Source organism: Candida pseudojiufengensis, assembly GCF_024610245.1.
Source record: "Candida pseudojiufengensis strain CBS 10847 chromosome Unknown scaffold6, whole genome shotgun sequence".
Lineage (NCBI taxonomy): Eukaryota > Fungi > Ascomycota > Pichiomycetes > Serinales > Debaryomycetaceae > Lodderomyces > Lodderomyces pseudojiufengensis.
The window spans coordinates 78685-97639 of NW_026261522.1; the positions used below are offsets into that span (position 1 = coordinate 78685).

The 18955-nt window shown below is 26.8% G+C and overlaps 9 protein-coding genes across 9 annotated transcripts; 5 read left to right on the forward strand and 4 right to left on the reverse strand. All coding sequences in view use genetic code 12, as the record gives it.

Moving 5' to 3' along the window:
- Positions 1 to 101: 101 nt before the first annotated feature.
- On the reverse strand, positions 102 to 1355 carry IDP2 (isocitrate dehydrogenase (NADP(+)); the record flags this gene model as incomplete). The annotated part of the gene is made up of 1 exon (XM_051755968.1): positions 102 to 1355. One exon carries the CDS (start codon positions 1353 to 1355, stop codon positions 102 to 104), a length of 1254 nt encoding a protein of 417 aa, XP_051616875.1.
- Positions 1356 to 4088: 2733 nt separating this feature from the next.
- Positions 4089 to 7190, forward strand: GEF2 (Gef2p; the record flags this gene model as incomplete). Its single annotated transcript, XM_051755979.1, has 1 exon — positions 4089 to 7190. The coding sequence occupies one exon, from the start codon at positions 4089 to 4091 to the stop codon at positions 7188 to 7190; it is 3102 nt and encodes a 1033-aa protein (XP_051616876.1).
- Positions 7191 to 7205: 15 nt separating this feature from the next.
- KGF55_000139 (uncharacterized protein) lies at positions 7206 to 9160 on the reverse strand (the record flags this gene model as incomplete). Its single annotated transcript, XM_051755990.1, has 2 exons — positions 7206 to 8900; positions 8954 to 9160. The coding sequence occupies 2 exons, from the start codon at positions 9158 to 9160 to the stop codon at positions 7206 to 7208; spliced, it is 1902 nt and encodes a 633-aa protein (XP_051616877.1).
- Positions 9161 to 9580: 420 nt separating this feature from the next.
- Positions 9581 to 10741, forward strand: KAR4 (Kar4p; the record flags this gene model as incomplete). The annotated part of the gene is made up of 1 exon (XM_051756001.1): positions 9581 to 10741. The coding sequence occupies one exon, from the start codon at positions 9581 to 9583 to the stop codon at positions 10739 to 10741; it is 1161 nt and encodes a 386-aa protein (XP_051616878.1).
- Positions 10742 to 11303: 562 nt separating this feature from the next.
- On the reverse strand, positions 11304 to 11831 carry PGA22 (Pga22p; the record flags this gene model as incomplete). Its single annotated transcript, XM_051756012.1, has 1 exon — positions 11304 to 11831. The coding sequence occupies one exon, from the start codon at positions 11829 to 11831 to the stop codon at positions 11304 to 11306; it is 528 nt and encodes a 175-aa protein (XP_051616879.1).
- Positions 11832 to 12422: 591 nt separating this feature from the next.
- PGA23 (Pga23p) lies at positions 12423 to 13067 on the reverse strand (the record flags this gene model as incomplete). The annotated part of the gene is made up of 1 exon (XM_051756023.1): positions 12423 to 13067. One exon carries the CDS (start codon positions 13065 to 13067, stop codon positions 12423 to 12425), a length of 645 nt encoding a protein of 214 aa, XP_051616880.1.
- A 1092-nt stretch (positions 13068 to 14159) lies between these two features.
- KGF55_000143 (uncharacterized protein) lies at positions 14160 to 15023 on the forward strand (the record flags this gene model as incomplete). The annotated part of the gene is made up of 1 exon (XM_051756034.1): positions 14160 to 15023. One exon carries the CDS (start codon positions 14160 to 14162, stop codon positions 15021 to 15023), a length of 864 nt encoding a protein of 287 aa, XP_051616881.1.
- Positions 15024 to 15309: 286 nt separating this feature from the next.
- On the forward strand, positions 15310 to 16344 carry KGF55_000144 (uncharacterized protein; the record flags this gene model as incomplete). The annotated part of the gene is made up of 1 exon (XM_051756045.1): positions 15310 to 16344. One exon carries the CDS (start codon positions 15310 to 15312, stop codon positions 16342 to 16344), a length of 1035 nt encoding a protein of 344 aa, XP_051616882.1.
- Positions 16345 to 16605: 261 nt separating this feature from the next.
- Positions 16606 to 18660, forward strand: MDL1 (ATP-binding cassette permease; the record flags this gene model as incomplete). Its single annotated transcript, XM_051756056.1, has 1 exon — positions 16606 to 18660. The coding sequence occupies one exon, from the start codon at positions 16606 to 16608 to the stop codon at positions 18658 to 18660; it is 2055 nt and encodes a 684-aa protein (XP_051616883.1).
- Positions 18661 to 18955: the final 295 nt, after the last annotated feature.

An 18955-nucleotide genomic window follows, 5' to 3' on the forward strand; every position in this document is an offset into this window, starting at 1 on the left:
ATACAATGGCTGCAAAATGATACTTCATTAATGATTAACTTTTTAGTCAGTTCTGATAAATAAATATACAATAAATACATTTTTTATATAAATAGTTAGATTCATAATTTAGCTGATTCTAAATTTTTATCTAATCTTGTTTTAACAGCATCAATAAATTCTTCAGTTGTAACATAACTTGATCTATCAGTTTTACCTTGAGCTAAAGCTAAATCTTTTGTCATTTTATTATCAATTGATACAGTTTCAATAACTGCTTTTTCTAAATCTTCACCAAATTTTATAACTTTTGGAGTATCATCTAATTTACCTCTTTGAATTAAACCTCTTGTCCATGCAAATATAGAAGCAATTGAATTAGTTGAAGTTTCTTTACCTTGTTGATGTTGTCTATAATGTCTTGTTACTGTACCATGAGCAGCTTCAGATTCAAAAGCTTTTCCATCTGGAGTAGTTAATACAGAAGTCATTAAACCTAAAGAACCAAAACCTTGAGCAACAATATCTGATTGAACATCACCATCATAATTTTTCATTGCTATAATATAACCACCTTTTGATTTTAACATTTGAGCAACCATATCATCAATTAATCTATGTTCATACCATATACCTAATTTATCCATTTCTTCTTTATATTTTGTTGCATACAAGTTTTCAAAAATATTTTTAAATTTACCATCATATTTTTTTAAAATTGTATTTTTTGTTGAAGAAAATAAATTTAATTTTCTATCTATTGCTAATTTAAATGAACTTTCTGCAAAATCATTTATTGATTTATCAGTATTATACATTGATAATCCAACTCCTGGTCCATCAAAATTATAAACTGGATATTCAACTATTTCACTACCATCATTTGGTTTAAATACTAATTTTAATTCTCCTGATTTTGGTATTATTATATCAGTAGCTTTATATTGATCACCAAATGCATGTCTACCAATTATTATAGGTTTTTCCCAAGTTGGAACAATTCTTGGAATATTATTAATAACAATTGGTTCTCTAAAAACAGTACCTCCCAAAATATTTCTTAAAGTACCATTGGGGGATAACCACATTTTTTTTAAATTGAATTCTTTAACTCTTTGTTCATCTGGTGTTATTGTTGCACATTTTACACCAACTCCATATTTTAATATAGCATTTGCTGAATCTATAGTAACTTGATCATTAGTTTCATCTCTATATTCTATACCTAAATCATAATATTTTAAATCTATATCTAAATATGGTAAAATTAATTTATCTTTTATAAATTGCCAAATAATTCTTGTCATTTCATCACCATCCATTTCAACAATTGGATTTTTAACTTTAATTTTATTATTTGATGATTCTGACGACATTGTGGATATTGATTGTTTTGAGTTAGTCCGTGGTGGTTCTAGTAAGTGTTGATTAATTAATGAAATATATTTAATAGTAAATAAATAAGGAAAGTAAATGAGTATATAATTATAATATGGTAATACTCTTAGATCTCTATGAGATATGTTTTATTATTATTATTATTATAACTTGATAAAATGATGAATTAATATTCTATTGGATAATTGAAGTTTAAAAAATATTTATTATATTGAAGAAAACATTTGAATATATATATATACAACTGTAATGTAAATACAGGTTAATTATATATGGAAATATGTGGAACTATATAATAATAATAATAATGAATAAAATAAACAAAGGGTGAAAAACTTATATATTATTGACTCTATGTAAAATATCGGATAATTGAAAACAGTTTAAGAAAGTACGTCTACATTACAACGAGTTAGGTCGAGGAGATACAATTAGTTATCGATCAAATGACACTAAAGAAAACTGTGTAACCGAAGAATAAAACTTTTCACTTCGGGTGTAAAGTTAAAAGTAGTACTACCATTAATACATAAAAGGTGGGGTATTTTATCTAGTAAGCATTGTTAGATCAAATATGTATAATGGCTTAAATTTATATAAGCTTATTGTGTGGTAAGTTAAATTTATTAAATAATAATAAGAGTACTTACACAATTTATACCCGGGAGTTGAAACATATTTAAAATCAACTATATATAACTCAACAAAATATAATTTATTATTGTTGTTCAACAACTATATAGACAGGGTAAAGGAAACCAACAATATTTTAATATTCAATTACTAGTAATGAATAATACTAAACTTTTGGTGGTATTGTTTAAACAATACTCGCTTGCAATAGACTTCTGATTAAAGATCTTCTAAAAACTATTTAAATTTTAATTTCAGAGTTAAACAATAGAAGTCTTCTTTTCTCTTGTTTCTCTTGGTTTTTGACTTCCTTTTTATCTAATCAGTTAGTAAGTAGAATGTTGTGTCAAAACCTATCGGATATCAATTGGATAAATATTAAGTCTCGTTACTTTATATGTTGGATGGAAATATTATACAAATTTATAATTCCGTTTGTTTCATAGTTGTTTTAATTATTTTTAAGAGAAATTATTGAAGTAGATCAAAAGAAGTGTTCATTAAGTAAATTTGAACGGCATCAAATTAAATAAAACCGTTCGATTTTACCGATTTTGTGAATATAGATTATATTTTTGGTTGAAGCTTTACCCTGTTACTTCCTTTGATTTGGTAAACAATTTGAGTAAGTATTCAAAATTCTTCCGATTTCATCCCTGTTTGTACACCCTCATTAAAGGAAAATACATTTTTGTGTAGATGTACTAATTCTATTAATTTAGCCGCTTAAAATATTTGGTCTATCAATTCGGAGTTTTTGACTTCACTCAGTAGATCTAATACTATTCACGAGATAATAATATTCAACTACACTAAAATTACGTTAATAATAAGCAATTAGATATTGAAAGTATAATTACCATCAATTTAAGTCTCATACTTTTATTGAACTCATGAAGAACTTGCTTCATTGACAAGGTAAAAATTAAAAAAAAAAAATGAAGTTTTAGTAGTCAAACTTGAGTTCAATTCTGATTTTATAAGAGACTAATTCAGGTTATCTTAACCGTGTCAAGTTATTTAATAGATCTCGTATGAATTTTAAAGGTACATACATATATACAGTATTATTTGCGTTGATCTTAAAAAGATGAAACGTAAATTTTGTACTAAAAAGATTTAGTAATAAACAAACAAATTCACAGAACATATGCTTATTTTTTGCAATAAAAGAATCATTTGCCTAACAATTTAATTTAAAAAAGTTTGATCTACTTTTAATTTAATCCACGTTTATTGAGATTGAGTATAAAGTAATTTAGTGACCTATATTACGTTGATTTCAATCAAAAATTTGAAGTGCTCAATTATATCACCCAAATTTTGAACTACTACAACATCTACAATCTTATTCAGCTGTTGGTGGTCAGTCATATCGATAAATGATGATTAAATAGCTCTAAAACTTTCTAAAATCGCCGATTACACTGTGATTGATTCAATTTGAAATCAAGGGTCTAGGTGTCCCCACTTTTCTTGTCCTGAATTTGCGTCATCAAATTTTGTCTCAGATTTGTCTCAAAAATTTAAAATTACGATAAGAACTCGAATATTAAAATTTGGGTTGATACAAATGTTGTTAATCATGATTAAACCATCAAAGTTTATCTTATTGATAAAGATTTTGCACGAAGGTTCTAGCTAGAATGATTTTTTTTCTAATTCTTCAGTTGATGATAAGTTTGAAGTTACATTGACACGTTCACGACAAATTAAGTCAAAACAAACCTTTTAAGTTTGTCAGTTTTTTACAATTTGTAGATAGGCTGGTAAATCACAAGAGCTTCTTAGGTAACTTGCTGAGAAGGGTGATGGTGTTAGAGTTGAGTATATTCGTTGTATTTGAACTTCAGACTAATCCTTTCTTCAACTTTGGTGATTGTAAAGTGTTGTCTAATAAAAAAAAGTAAACAATAAAAATCACCAAAAATAAAAATAATATTTTTTCTTATTTGCAACATCAATTTTATAATTTATTATTTTATTTTACAACATTCATTTACAACCAAAGAAATATTATCTTTTCAAGTCTCAGATAATGTTCATGATCCATTTGTAACTATTCCATTCAAAATAATATGAATCACGTACCATCAAATAATATAGATCAATATTTGAAGGACAACACTTTTGAAAATCAACATAATCAAAATAATGACGTAATTAATAGCACCAACAACACTTCATCATCAACTTCAAATAGACTAAACAAATTACGGAACAATTTACAACAACATCATTCACAATATCAATCACAAGATCTGAGTATATTTTTACAACCACATCAATCATCATCATCAACAAAAACATTATTAAACCTTCAAAAAACGCGTTCATTTGAAGGAAATTCCTCAGATTTTTCAACTATTCATTCATCTTCCAAAACTCAACCATATGATCCCCACCATGCAAACCTGACTGATCATAGATTTTCCAAAACTATGCCATCAACACCAATGGTTGAATTTGATATAATTGCTAAAAAGAAATCATTAAATAAATTAAATATTAGATCTCAAGTTTTTAAAAATGGTATATTAAGTCCAAATATACCATCTTCAATAAAAAATCATTTTAAAAAAGAAAATAATAATCAAAATTTTATAAATGATGAAAGTGATGATGAATTAACTTCCTTACATCCATTAAAAACAAATGATTCATATGGATCAATAAGTTTTATAAGTAAATTAAATAATTCTTTTCAAAATATTAGAAATTTTTATAATGATTTTACAACTATTGATTGGGTAAAAGCTTATTTAAATGCAAATAAATTTAATTATTCTTTAAAAAAGAATAAATGGGTTAATAATGACAATAATGATAATGATAATGATAATGAATCTTTTGATTTTCATGAAATAATGAATAATAACAAGATACCATTTTTACAAAAACAATATTATATATTAGGTAAATGGATATTAATAATTTTAATTGGTTTAATTTTTTCAATTATTGCTTTTGTTATTGATAAATTTGAAATATTATTAGTTGGTTTTAAACATGGTTATTGTAAAACAAATTGGTTTGCAAGTCAAATATCTTGTTGTTCTGATATTATAAATGAACATAAAACTTTTATTCATTCTCCATTTAAAGAATTTGAAAGATGTGATAATTGGATAAATTGGTCAAGATTTTTTAATAGATATTGGTGGTTTAATGATAAAATTAGAATAGATTATATTATTTATGTTGTTTTATCAATATCATTAGCTTGTATTGCTTGTTTGATTACATTAACTACCAAAATAGCTGGAGGTTTAGAAGATGAAACAGTTACAAATACTAATGAATTCCATGACGAAGAGAATGAACAACAACAACAACAACAACATCCAATTAAGACAAGAATAATTTACACTGCGACTGGATCAGGTGTACCAGAAGTTAAAACAATTTTATCTGGATTTGTTATTCGTCGATTTCTTGGAGCTTATACACTTTTTGCAAAAACTATAGCATTGATTTTAGCTATTGCATCAGGTATGTCAATAGGTAAAGAAGGTCCATATGTTCATTTAGCTACTTGTGTTGGTAATATTCTTTCGAGATATTTCTCATTCATTTATAAAAATGATTTATTTGAAAAAGAATTACTTTCTGCAAGTGCATCCGCTGGTGTAGCATTAGCTTTTGGATCACCATTAGGTGGAGTTTTATTTATATTAGAAGAAATTAATAATTATTTACCAAATCATCAATTATTTCAAATATTTTTTTGTGCTATTATATCAACTTTATTTTTAAAATTTTTAAATCCTTATGGTACTGGAAAAACTGTTTTATTTGAATTAGAATATTATTCAGATTGGAGACCTATTGAATTATTATTCTTTGTTATAATTGGAATATCTGGTGGTATATTTGGAGCATCATTTGTTAAATTTATAAAATGGTGGCCTAAAAATTTTAGATCCTTGAGGTTTATAAAAGATAAACCATTATTTGAAGTATTTTTAATAGCTACAATAACTGGATTAATTACATTTTGGAATCCATATACTAAGCAAGCTTCTGCAGAATTAGTTTTAGATTTAGCTACATCATGTTCAGGTAGAGAATTAGATCGATCATTATGTCCAACAACAATTGAACAATTTATTAAAGAATTAGGTTCATTATCTTTAGCATTTATTATTAAAATAATTTTAACATTTATTACATTTGGATTAAAAATTCCTTCTGGTATTTATGTTCCATCAATGGTTGCTGGTGCATTATATGGAAGAATATTTGCAATGATTATTCAATGGATAAATTATTTTTTAAAAAAACAAACTAATTCAATTGAACCATTTGATATAATTTGTTTACCAAATTCAAAAGATTGTGTTGATATGGGAATATATGCAATGATTTCTGCTGGTGCTTTTATGGCTGGAGTAACAAGAATGAATATAACTATAGTTACAATATTATTTGAATTAACTTCATCTTATACTTATGTATTACCAATATCAATTGCAATAGCAGTTGCAAATTGGTCAGGTGGTTTATTAGAAAAAAATTCATTATATGAATCATTATTAATAAGTAATGATTATCCATTTATGTCACCTGCAACAGATCCAATAGATCCAAATATAAAAAGTATTGATATTATAAATAATGATTTATTACCAACAATATCAAAAACAAATATAATAGATAATAAGAAATTGTTTATTGATTTATCTGATTCAAATTATGTTTCAATTACAATTTTACAAAATAAATTAATAATGTTAGCAAATCAATGTTTATTAGATGGTTGTATTCCATTAATTAAAAATCAAATTTGTATAGGATTAATATATTTTTCAGAATTAGAAATATGTTTAGATAAAATTAATTCATTTATTGAAGAATATGATATAAATTATGAAATTTATTGTAAATTGCACCCAGAAAATAACAGATCCAAAAAGAATGTAAATGAAGATTATTTTTCATATGGTATGAACCAGCAAGAAAATGAATTTGATATTGTATTAAATGAATTAACTGATTTAACTTCAATAGTTGATACAAAACCAATTTTTATAAATTATGATAGTGAATTAGCTTTAGCAAATTTAATATTTGATGGAATTGGAAATAGAGTTATAGTATTATTAAAAAATGGGAAATATTATGGAGTTTTACATAAAAAGGTATTAATTGATTATTTAAGACGAGGAGAAAATGATTAATAATGAATCTATACCTCAGCTATTCACCAGTGATCTAAATTTTTTATCTTTTATTTTTACTGAAATGTAAAAATTAGTAAATAATTGAGGAAATAATTTTAAATTTATCGGCAAAATTGTATAATCTAATTCAGGTATTTCATTCAATTCAAATTCAAGCAAGACATGACTTAATTTAACAATAACAGGTGTAATTTTTATTTTATTTTTTTCAATTTCATCATATTCAAATTTTTGATAAATTTTAAATTGATTTAAATAAGTTAAATATGATTCATATAAAAAATTAATAACATTTATAAATTCAATATTGTTGACCATGTTAAATTTTAAAAATATTATGGTTGAAAGTTCAATTATTTTGGAATTTAAATTTGGATCATTTTGAAAAAATTGTATTAATATTTTTAAATAATTATATGATAAAATCTTCTCAGGATCAAAATTGAATGAGTTAATGTAAATTGAATGATTATTTATAACATACAAAAATTTTGCAACCAAATCATTAGTTTCAATATTTTCAATTGTAATAATTTGACTCCTAAGTGTAGTTTCTGAATCAACTATAAGTTCATCATCAATCATTTCTTCATCACCAAATAAAAAAGTGAATGAATTATTGTTATTTTTTAGATATATAACCAAATAGTTAATGAATGTAACGAAATTTTCATCAACTATGATTTTAAATTTGTATCCTTTATTATGAATATTTTGATAATGTTTTGATACTAGTTTGTTATAATTGTCAAAATGTTTAGTAGCAAAATTGAAAAATGTTTCATCTTCAAAGAATTTCTGTATTACTTGAATTGTTTGATCTTGATCCATGATTCTCAAAATTGATAACAAAAATTTATTAAATTTATCCCATTTTTCAAACAATTTTTCATCTTCATATCTCGACTTAAAAGTGGAACAGTAAATTTGAAATAATTTTTCACAACAAAATTCTAAAGCCAATACAATAGTTCTTAACATCTTTTCCTCGAATTCATCATCACTAGCTTTCTCAACTTCAATTTCCTCTTCAACTTCATCACTTATGAATATTGAATCAAAATATAAATCAACCAAGTATTCAAATAACTCCAATTTTTCAATCAAATAATTACAAATTATATCTGATAAATTACTTAACTTTATAAACTCCAAATAATTACCAGATCCACAAATTTCAAAATCATTATATAATAAATTTAAAATAATAAAATGTAAATTATTAATCGCATTGTTTTTTAAATTTTTCCCATTCCTTTCAAACCAAATATTAAATAATTCAATTTTCCTGTGATATATTTTTAAAATATCAGTTATAATTTTATTTAAATATGGAATTTGATAATTTTTTAAATCATTATAAATTAAAAAATTATTTAAATAATTATCAAAGACTACGAAACTTGAATTTATAATTAATAAATCAAATTCATTCTCATTTTCATTTTCATCTTCTTGAAGCAACGATTTCAAATATTCAATTAAATTTTGAATAAAAAAATCAATTAAATCAAATAATTGTTTATTATTACATTGAACTACCGAAATTTTATTTAAAAATTCAATTGAACACATTTGAACTATAGTTGATAATGGTTTAAATTTATAAATTTTTGAAGATTGTAATTCTTTTAAATTTTTTAATTTTTTAATTAATTCATTAGTTGATTCTTCTACTTCTGCTAAAGATGAATTTCTCATATTACACTAAAATAAGTTAGTTTTCAGTAAAGTAACAAAACTAAGTAATTTCTACATACTATTGCTTGATAATTAACAATTGGTTTAATGATTTTCTTTAAATGATAATTTAAAACAGCTACTTCACCACTATGTGATTCAATTTGAAAATCGTAAGTTGGTACATTAATATTAAATGTTTCAAATTCTTCATTTAATTTATTAATATCAGCTGTTTCAGTTAAATTTTTTATTTTTTTTCTTCTAAATCTACTTAAATGAAACATCTTCTCGTAATGTAAAACTCAGTTATTTTGATAAATTTAGTATATATTTCCAATAAACTTGTGACTATAAAGATTATTATAATGAAACCTGAAACATAACTTAAAACAAATATTTTTTAAGTGGTTGAAACACTCCTTAACTTTTTATTATGTAAAATTCTGTACTTTATTACGTAATACATAGTGATATATAACAGTTGTGATATGTATCATAAATTATTAGAAAGTTAACTTTACAATCAAGATACATTTGTACATAAAATAGATTAAATTTCATTTTGAAACTTATCATCATAAATGGTCATTGAATATTAAACCTTCGATCTTTTCTTGTAGTATTATAAATAAAGTATTGTTCCACTACTCAATAAAATAAAGTAATAGAATCACGTCTATTATATATCACACACTCACATAAAAATGTATACATACAACAAATTCGGAACTAGATCAACCACATCAAATGTAAACAAAGTTTCTAAGACACCATCTTCTTCATCATTATCATCTTTAAATTCATCCATAGTTAAAAAGGAAAACAAAAAAGATTTTATTTCATCATCAACTAACCAAAATTTGCAACCAATTAATTATAATAACAATTATATACATACAGGTCAATATGCAACTAATTTTGTTAGAAATGTTATAAATCCATTAGATGGTTATCCAAAATTACAAAGATTACATCAATTAAAAAAAGAACAAATTGCTAAACATGCAACAAAACCATTTGGAGTAAGATGCCCAACAAATAAAATTGTTTCAACATTAAATCAATGGATTGATGAATATGATTTAAAATTTGATGTTATTATGATTGGAGCATTAACTGAAAATCAATTTATATTACCAATATTAGAAAAATTACCATTAAATAAATTATGTTCAAAACCTGGTTTTTTATTTATTTGGTCAACAAGTCAAAAAATAAAAGAATTAACTTTATTATTAAATAATGAAAATTTTAATAAAAAATTTAGAAGATCAGAAGAATTAGTATTTTTACCAATAAATGAAAAATCTCCTTATTATCCAAATAGTTCAGATATTGATGATCATAAATTTAATTTATTTGAAAAACAACAATGGCATTGTTGGATGTGTATTACTGGTACAGTTAGAAGATCAACTGATAATGATTTAATTCATTGTAATATTGATACTGATTTACAAATTGAAAATTATCAAGAAACATCTAAAAGAGGTAAAGAAGCTTGTCCAAATCAAATGTATCAAATTGCTGAAAATTTTTCAAATTCAAATAAAAGATTACATATAATTCCATCAAATTTAGGTCCTGATACTCATGTCAAATTACGTCCTGGTTGGGTTATAATGGGACCAGATGTTATGTTAAATAATTTTGATCCAATTAAATATAATGAACAATTAAGTTTGAAATCATTTATAAAATATAAACAAAATAATAATACTTCAATAAATGGTAGAAATGTAGGTGATGAATTGATAAGAAATGGATCAAATGGTCAATCAATACAATATTTAGTTCCTCAAACTGATGAAATTGAAGATTTAAGACCTAAAAGTCCAATTAATCAAGGTAAAACCACTAAGTAAATGTTAGTATTTATGATTAAATTTAATTTGATAAGTGAATAGATCTATATATTTTGTAATCAGATTAATTGATGAATGTTGGATAGGAAAAGTTATCAGCATCGTAGACTCTGAGTGAGCTGAGTAAGGTTTTCATCATTAACAAAATATATTTTCTTATAATACACTTTTGATATTGAACATACTGCTTATTCTATTGAAGAATATTGGAATTTATGAAATGATTCGAACTTGTGGTCAATAGTAAAACTTTTCCAAAAATTTCGTTTTCAAGATGCCTATTATAATATTTTGTGTTCGCAGTGTTTTCATCCGGGTAATTTGTCGAATAGCAGAAATATGGTAGCTTTCCGCATAAATTTTATGGTCAGATAAAGGCTGCAAAAGAGTTAGTTTCAAATTGCAATTTCAAATCAACGAATTAAATTAAATTAAATTAAATTAAATATTACTAACATGTCTTTAAATGACTATCATAAAACAATTCTCAACAACATTATCCAAATATTATTAATGTTTAGGTTCTTTCTCATAAAATAAAGAAAATTGAAATTAAATTAAGTTATAAAAATAAAATTGCAACGAAATAAGCTAATGAAGCACCAGCAACTAAACTTGCAGCTTCAGCAACAGCAGTGGTGGTAGTACCGGTTGCAGTACCAGTAGCATTGATACCTGCACCAGTTGGAGTGCCAGTTGCAGTTGTAGTATTAGCTCCAACTTCAGTGTGAGTTTCATTATGAGCGGTTGTAGTAGCTACACCCGTTTCTGTTTCATTTTGAGTAGGAACTACAGTATCAACTGTTTCAGTTTGTTCAGTTGGGACTGCAGTTTGAGGTGATTCTTCAGTTGGTTGTTGAGTAACTGTAGTTTCTAAAGTATTAGTTATTGTTGTATCTGCTTCTCCAGTTGCAGCAGTACCAATTGTTAATTGATTTTCTGTACCTGGCTGAGGCGGAGCTTGAGTACCACCAGCTCCACCAACTGGTGTATTATCAATAATTGTAGTTGTAAAACCAACAAGCACAGTTGTTTGTGCTGAAATACTAGTTGCAAATAAAGCGATTGATGATAATGTTGTAAAACGCATTTGTGTTGATCAGATTTCTTTTGTTAAGATTTTGTAACAATCCTTGGTATGAAAACTTATAAATTGAATGAAGAAAAGAAAGTTGGTATAAAATTCAAAAGATCTTGAAAGGTTTAAATGATATTATATATTCCATGTATTGATATGTTTAATAAGTATACCTCCTTAAAATTAATCTCTATAATGCTAATTATTAAAATTATTAAATTGGAAATTCTAAGGACTATTCTTTTTTTTTGCATAATTTTGCAGCCATATGAACTTACATATTTCTATAAAAGTTATGATTTGCTAATAACATTTGTAATAACCAGGGCTATGGCATTAGCAAGTGTAGTGTCATTGTATATTTGAAAAAGAGCTAAATATACACCTGCTTTATTCAAACCCTAGTTAGAAGTGATTAGATTTTATGATAACATGTTACAAAAATATGAAACATTTCAAATCTCTTGTAATTTCTCTAAAATTTTTCAATGTTTAAATTTGTTTGCTCTTCATAAAACTCATTTTAATTAAAACAACAATTGTACACCTATAAACAATACTCTTTAAATCTAATTCTCTCTAGCTAAAGCAATTAAAAGCATTCTAAAGTAAAGCTAATGCAGCTACATATATTAAAGCTTTAGAGCCCATATAGGATACAGCCCCATTGCCTGTAGTTTCTGAGTTTGATGTACTTCCTGAAGTTGTACTACTACTTCCGCTTCTAGTGCTTGTACTCGAACTACCACCACTAGTGTTGCTTGCATTTCCACCAGTTGCAGAGGATCCACTTTCTGATTCCTCACTTTCAGTTGCACTGGATCCTTCTGCACTTTCACTTTCGTTATTTCCAACAGCTGCCCCAGCACCAGATGTGACTGCTTGACCTGCTGATGCTCCACCAGAAGTAGCTGTGTTAAAAGCACCACCGGCTCCAGATGTTACGGTAGATGCAACTCCACCACCTCCAGATGTTATGGTAGATCCTCCAGATGTGACGGTAGTTGCAATTCCTTGACCTACTGATGCTCCACCAGATGTGACAGTATCAAAAGCACCAACAGCACCAGATGTTACTGTGCCTGCGGCTCCTACAGCACCCGAAGTTACTGTATTTATTACTCCTCCCACACCTGAAGCAATGTCATCTGCAACGTCACGCAATACATTTTCTTTTTGAACTATATTGTCTTTTTGAACAGCAGCTAAAGCTAATGCTGGTAACATCCATATTGAAGCAGATCTCATGTTTGAATAGTTAATGTAAATGTTGAAATTTTTGTGGTGATATAACTGGTTAGTTCTAAAATTTGGTGATCCCCAGGAATTTGAACTCAAGCTGATTTGAAGACTATTTATATATTTCAAACAATCTGAACTAAATGAGGTTTAAGACATTATGCTTTTAACAAAGGTATTGGTATCATTCAAAAATTTCGTAATGGCTAATATTCAAACGTCATACGACGTAATTTGCTTTCTCTAATTGGATTCCAATTGCTTTAAATCAAGAAATTTCAATTCCGGGCTACTAATTATAGCACAAAAATAAACAGTCTTTTTGTGTTGCAAACTTAAGGGGTTAATGATATAAAGTTTATTTTTTAATAATAGCATTCCGTCTACTCGAAAAGATCATAGCCCTCACTCACCCATTTAGATGTTATGAATCGTTGTTTATTCTTTTGAAGACCCATACTGATGAAATCGCTGTAGCAGTATTTTCTTCATCTCTTCTCAGACATTGTTAGTACCAAATATAATCTAGGGATACCTATTTCGACCGATACACCTTATATGTCAATTTTTGCTCTGTTTGACATATAAAGATTTTATAACCATAGTGGACCAATAAATATAAAGTTTGTGAGACACTAATGTTTAATTTCAACTAAACAAGCTCACAGCCTCCATATATTTTAATAAATAATTGATTTTGAAAAAAAAAAAAAAAAAAAATAGGTGTTTGTGTAAAGTTATAAACTTTCGTGTATATGCAAGGGGCTCAGTAATTCAATCATAATGATGTTTGCAATCTCCAAAATGTAATCAAATATTTAATAGGATTTTTGAGTTAAATCAACATTCAAAGTTTATTGATGGTTGGTTGATGACAGTTGATATTCCAAAAATTGTAAACAAATCTTGGTAGCATATGCAGATGACACAAATCCGGTGTTAGCAAATTAAGAAAAACTTGGAAAATACTGTGTATAGAAGAGTCTAGAATTATCATCATCGAGTACCAACACTTACTTACTTGTTAACGTTTCACAATACAGGTAGCTTCTTGGAACTCACTACATTATCAATCAAAAATGAAATCAAGCTAAAAAGAAAATGAATCTTAAAAAGCATTCTTTGGATGATGATGACGATGATTCAAGTGATGATGAAAATTATAAAGATTTTAGATCGGGGAAAAGGATCAAGTTAGACTCTTTGTTGGAAGACTTAAGTTTGAATCATAGTAATAAATCAACTCATCCATTCATAGATAACAAGGATAAAGATAAAGATAAAGATAAAGATAAACCAAAGAGAGATTACATTATACCCAAATATAGTGGTGGGGTTTTCAAAAAACCAAATGCTCCTCAATCATATTCATCATCTCAATTGGATTCATTTATAAATGAAAGAATAGTAGATCATTTTCAAAATATAATAACCTCATCATTGAAATTGATTCATTGGTATAATTATAAGTTTTTAATAGTATTCAGACTTCAAAAATGGTTTGTAAAATTGTTTAATCGATTTGTTAGAAAATATAATCAGAAGAATAACTTATCAATTAGACCTTTCAAGACTTATGATCAAATAATAGCATTAATTCATGATAAATTTATAACTTGGAATGATTTAGGAAATATCATAGATGAAGAAAATAAATTGGAAATGAAAAGGTTAGCCCAAAAGGAAAAGAATCGGAAGTCAGAGAAAGACCAAGAAGATTTGAAAAAGGAATCTGAAACGTTCAAAGATTTGGGATATGACTATTGGGATAATTTGAAATTTGATAAGGATTTGGACATGCTAGATGCTGATGATGATGATTTGAGTAAAGATGAACCAAAGGTTGTTGAATTAGGAGCGATTTCTGATGATGATGATAATGATAACGATATACAAATGAGTGATGAAACCCCGACTAGTTTTGGCACTGACGCAAATTATGGTTCTTATTATCATCGAGATTGAAATGATCAAAGGGAGTAGAGACATATTTGATCCAAATTTGATCACATTTAGCATTAATAGATTGAATAGAAAATATGCAATTAATGAATTCAATAGCATGCATCAGACAACTCGAATCAGTAGTTTGATCTACAAGTTTATCTAGGACTCTCATTTGGTAGTTCTCTCCCATCTTTATCTTATCGCTTGATGATTAATTTCTTTTTTAAAATCATTGCACAAAAATATGAAGGGACTTTTTTTTGTATTTTATACCATGCTTCATCAGCTAGTTTAACGCTCTACAATGACACTGATTTTCATACTACCTAATGAATTGATAATTGAAATACTACGATATCTAGATGTGACGACTGTGCACGAGCTAATATCACAATTAAGACATAACCATTCAGCTATACCCATATTAAGATTGTTATATCAAAGATTATTTGGCGGTGTGCTACATATTATCAATGATGAACCAAGACTACAGTTTAGACATGATTATGAATTGACTATTGGAGATTTTAGAGATAAGCTAATTGGAGGAGAAGAAGATGCTAATTTCGAAGATTTAATTTTTCAGAATGTTAGACCCAATATCATTGAGTTTAAATTTACTAGACAACAATCTGATTATAAAAGATTTATACATGATTTAAATCAATTTCATCAACTTTTGGAATCCACTGAACCAAATATACGACTGTTTTTCAATAAGACATTACAAATCAACATTTTTATAGATTCAAATTTAGTGTTTTTAGAAAACCCTGACTCATTCAAATCAATTATCATTAAAGTACTATTGGAACTAAGTAAGACAGAATTTGGTCCTAAAATAAAGAACTTCACCATAAAGAGTAGTGAGATTGGTGGGTTGTATGTTGCACATTGGAGTCAATTATTTAAATATTTTACATCGTTAAAAAAATTGAATTTGGAAGATAATTTTTTAAAAAGTAATTATGAACAATACTTGGATGTTTGGGGGATGCTGCAAAAGTTTCCAAATACATTAACTGAATTGAATTTAGATAAAAATATGCTCACATATATATCAAAAGATTTTTTGAGTAATTTACCATTAAGTTTAGAAGTTTTATCAATGAATCAAAATGAAATTAATATAATTGAACCATGTGAACTAGGCCAATCGTTGCCAAACTTACGTCATTGGCTTTTAAACTTCACAAAATTGTGCGTTATCAGTCCATCTATGTTTAAGAAATGTAAAACTGGTTTTGTTCTAGAGATCAAATCTACTTATTTGCCCGATTCGGACTTAGAAAAATTACATATAATAGCAAAGGATAAAGGGTTGAAAGTATTAATATGATAATATATAGAGGAATAGATATATATAGAGATGAGTGATTCGCTCTCGAAATAATAATATCGGTGTAGTAACTTCATATATTACTCGCGGTGATTACCACGGCTTTAACTTAATTGGTCTCGTAAGAGATCTAAATATAATATTTTTTCCTTTCAATTCTCATAATCTTATTAAATTATCAATCCAATAAATTGGTCTAGCTTGAAACAAATCAAAACTAGATTATAAACCATTGCATATGATCACATTATATCTTATAGTATGATACTATTAAGAAGTCGGATCACAATTGGTCTTATACCGAGAGGTATCTTAAAAACAAGAATTAAGCCACACCAATTTTTCAAACAACTACCTCGAACCAATCTTAAATCCAACTCACCATTACTACTACAACTTCGATACAGTTCAAATACTACCTCATCATCTATTACTTCACAAAATGATACAGTGACTAGCACTAAACCCATAGACGAGATATCTAAAAAAGATAAGTCTCATTTATTCAAAGATATCATCAAATTATTAAAACTAGCCAAACCTGAATCCAAATTATTAATTTTTGCAATTATTTGTCTAGCTATATCAGCAGCCACATCCATGTCTATTCCTTTGATTATTGGTAAAATTATGGATACAGCAAAAGCTCCAACAGATGAGACTAAAGAAAAAGTGGACGACCCTGTAGGAGATGATACATTAATTTTCGGTCTAACATCAACTCAATTTTATTCATCATTAGGATGTTTGTTTCTACTTGGATCATTTGCAAATTTTGGTAGAGTCTACTTACTAAGAACAGTAGGAGAAAAATTAGTTGCTAGATTAAGATCAAGATTATTTTCAAAAATATTGGCACAAGATGCATATTTTTTTGATATTGGACCAACTAAAACAGGAATGAAAACAGGTGATTTAATATCAAGAATAGCTAATGATACCCAGATTATTTCCAAATCACTAAGTTCAAATATTAGTGATGGGATGAGAAGTATCATTTCTGGAGTTGTTGGAATATCTATGATGTGTTATGTTTCTTGGAAATTAACATTATGTATGAGTTTAATGTTTCCTCCATTAATTTTGATGTCATTCTTTTATGGACGTAAGATTAAAGCATTATCGAAATTAATTCAAGAAAATATTGGAGCATTGACTAAAGTTACAGAGGAAAGACTAAATGGGATAAAAGTAATTCAATCTTTTGCTCAACAACAACCAATAGTTCATGGATACAATAAAGAAATTAAAAATATCTATGATACTTCATTAAGGGAGGGAAAATTATCTGGTATTTATTTTTCTGTTAATGGGTTTATTGGGAATATTACAATGATTGGTTTATTAATTATTGGTACTAAGCTCATTGGAATGGGTGAAATGACTATCGGTGATTTATCAAGTTTTATGATGTATGCAGTGTATACGGGTTCTTCTGTATTTGGACTAGGTAATTTTTACACGGAATTAATGAAAGGTATTGGTGCTGCAGAAAGAGTTTTTGAGTTGGTAGAATATAAGCCAAACATTTTAAATAATAAAGGTTATAAGCAACAATTAAGTGGTGATATTATCTTGAAAGATATAGATTTTTCATACCCTTCTAGACCTGACCTCATTTTCAAAAACTTGAATTTACATATTAAAGAAGGTGAAAATGTATGTCTTGTTGGTCCATCAGGTAGTGGTAAATCCACTGTCAGTCAATTATTATTAAGGTTTTACGACCCAGATGGAGGAACAATCACCGTTGGAAGTGAGAGTCCTGTTAAAATCAAAGACCTTAATTTAAATAATTATAGATCACAATTAGGTTATGTCCAACAAGAACCACTTTTGTTCAGTGGTACAATCAGAGAGAATGTTACGTTTGGAAAAGAAGATGCCACTGAAGAAGAAATTGAAACAGCATTAGATTTGAGCCATGCATCTGCATTTATTCATAATTTACCTGACGGTATAGATACTAAGATTGGAGCATCAACATCAACTCAATTAAGTGGAGGGCAAAAACAAAGAATATCATTAGCAAGAACTTTAATTAAAAACCCTAAAATCTTAATTCTTGATGAAGCAAGTTCAGCATTAGATTCTATTAGTGAAGAACAAGTAATGAAAAATTTAATTTGTTTGAATAGGAAAAAGGGAACAACAATTATATCAATAGCTCATAGATTATCAACTATAAAGAATAGTGATAGAGTAATAGTTTTTAATCAAAATGGTGAAATTGTAGAAGATGGTGAATTTATAACTTTGCATAATGATCCTAATAGTCAATTCAATAAATTATTGAATACAAAGGACCTTAAATAGAACAAATTGTATATAAAAACTACTGTAAATATTTTAACTCATAAATGCTAGATTTTTTTATTGTTTGTTTGTACAATAATGAAGAAAGTGTAGATAGATTTTGAAATTCGGTGTAACTTTGTATTCAATTTCATGTTCTGTGGACATCAATGGAGAAATAGCAAATGTGATTGAATATTTCAATATCAATTGAATTCAATAAAATATTTGAAATTTCCCCGTTGACGTCCACAAAAGTTATCATTGACAATTCTATGAATGCTTTCAACTTCGAACGTTTGAAAAGAAGAAGCTA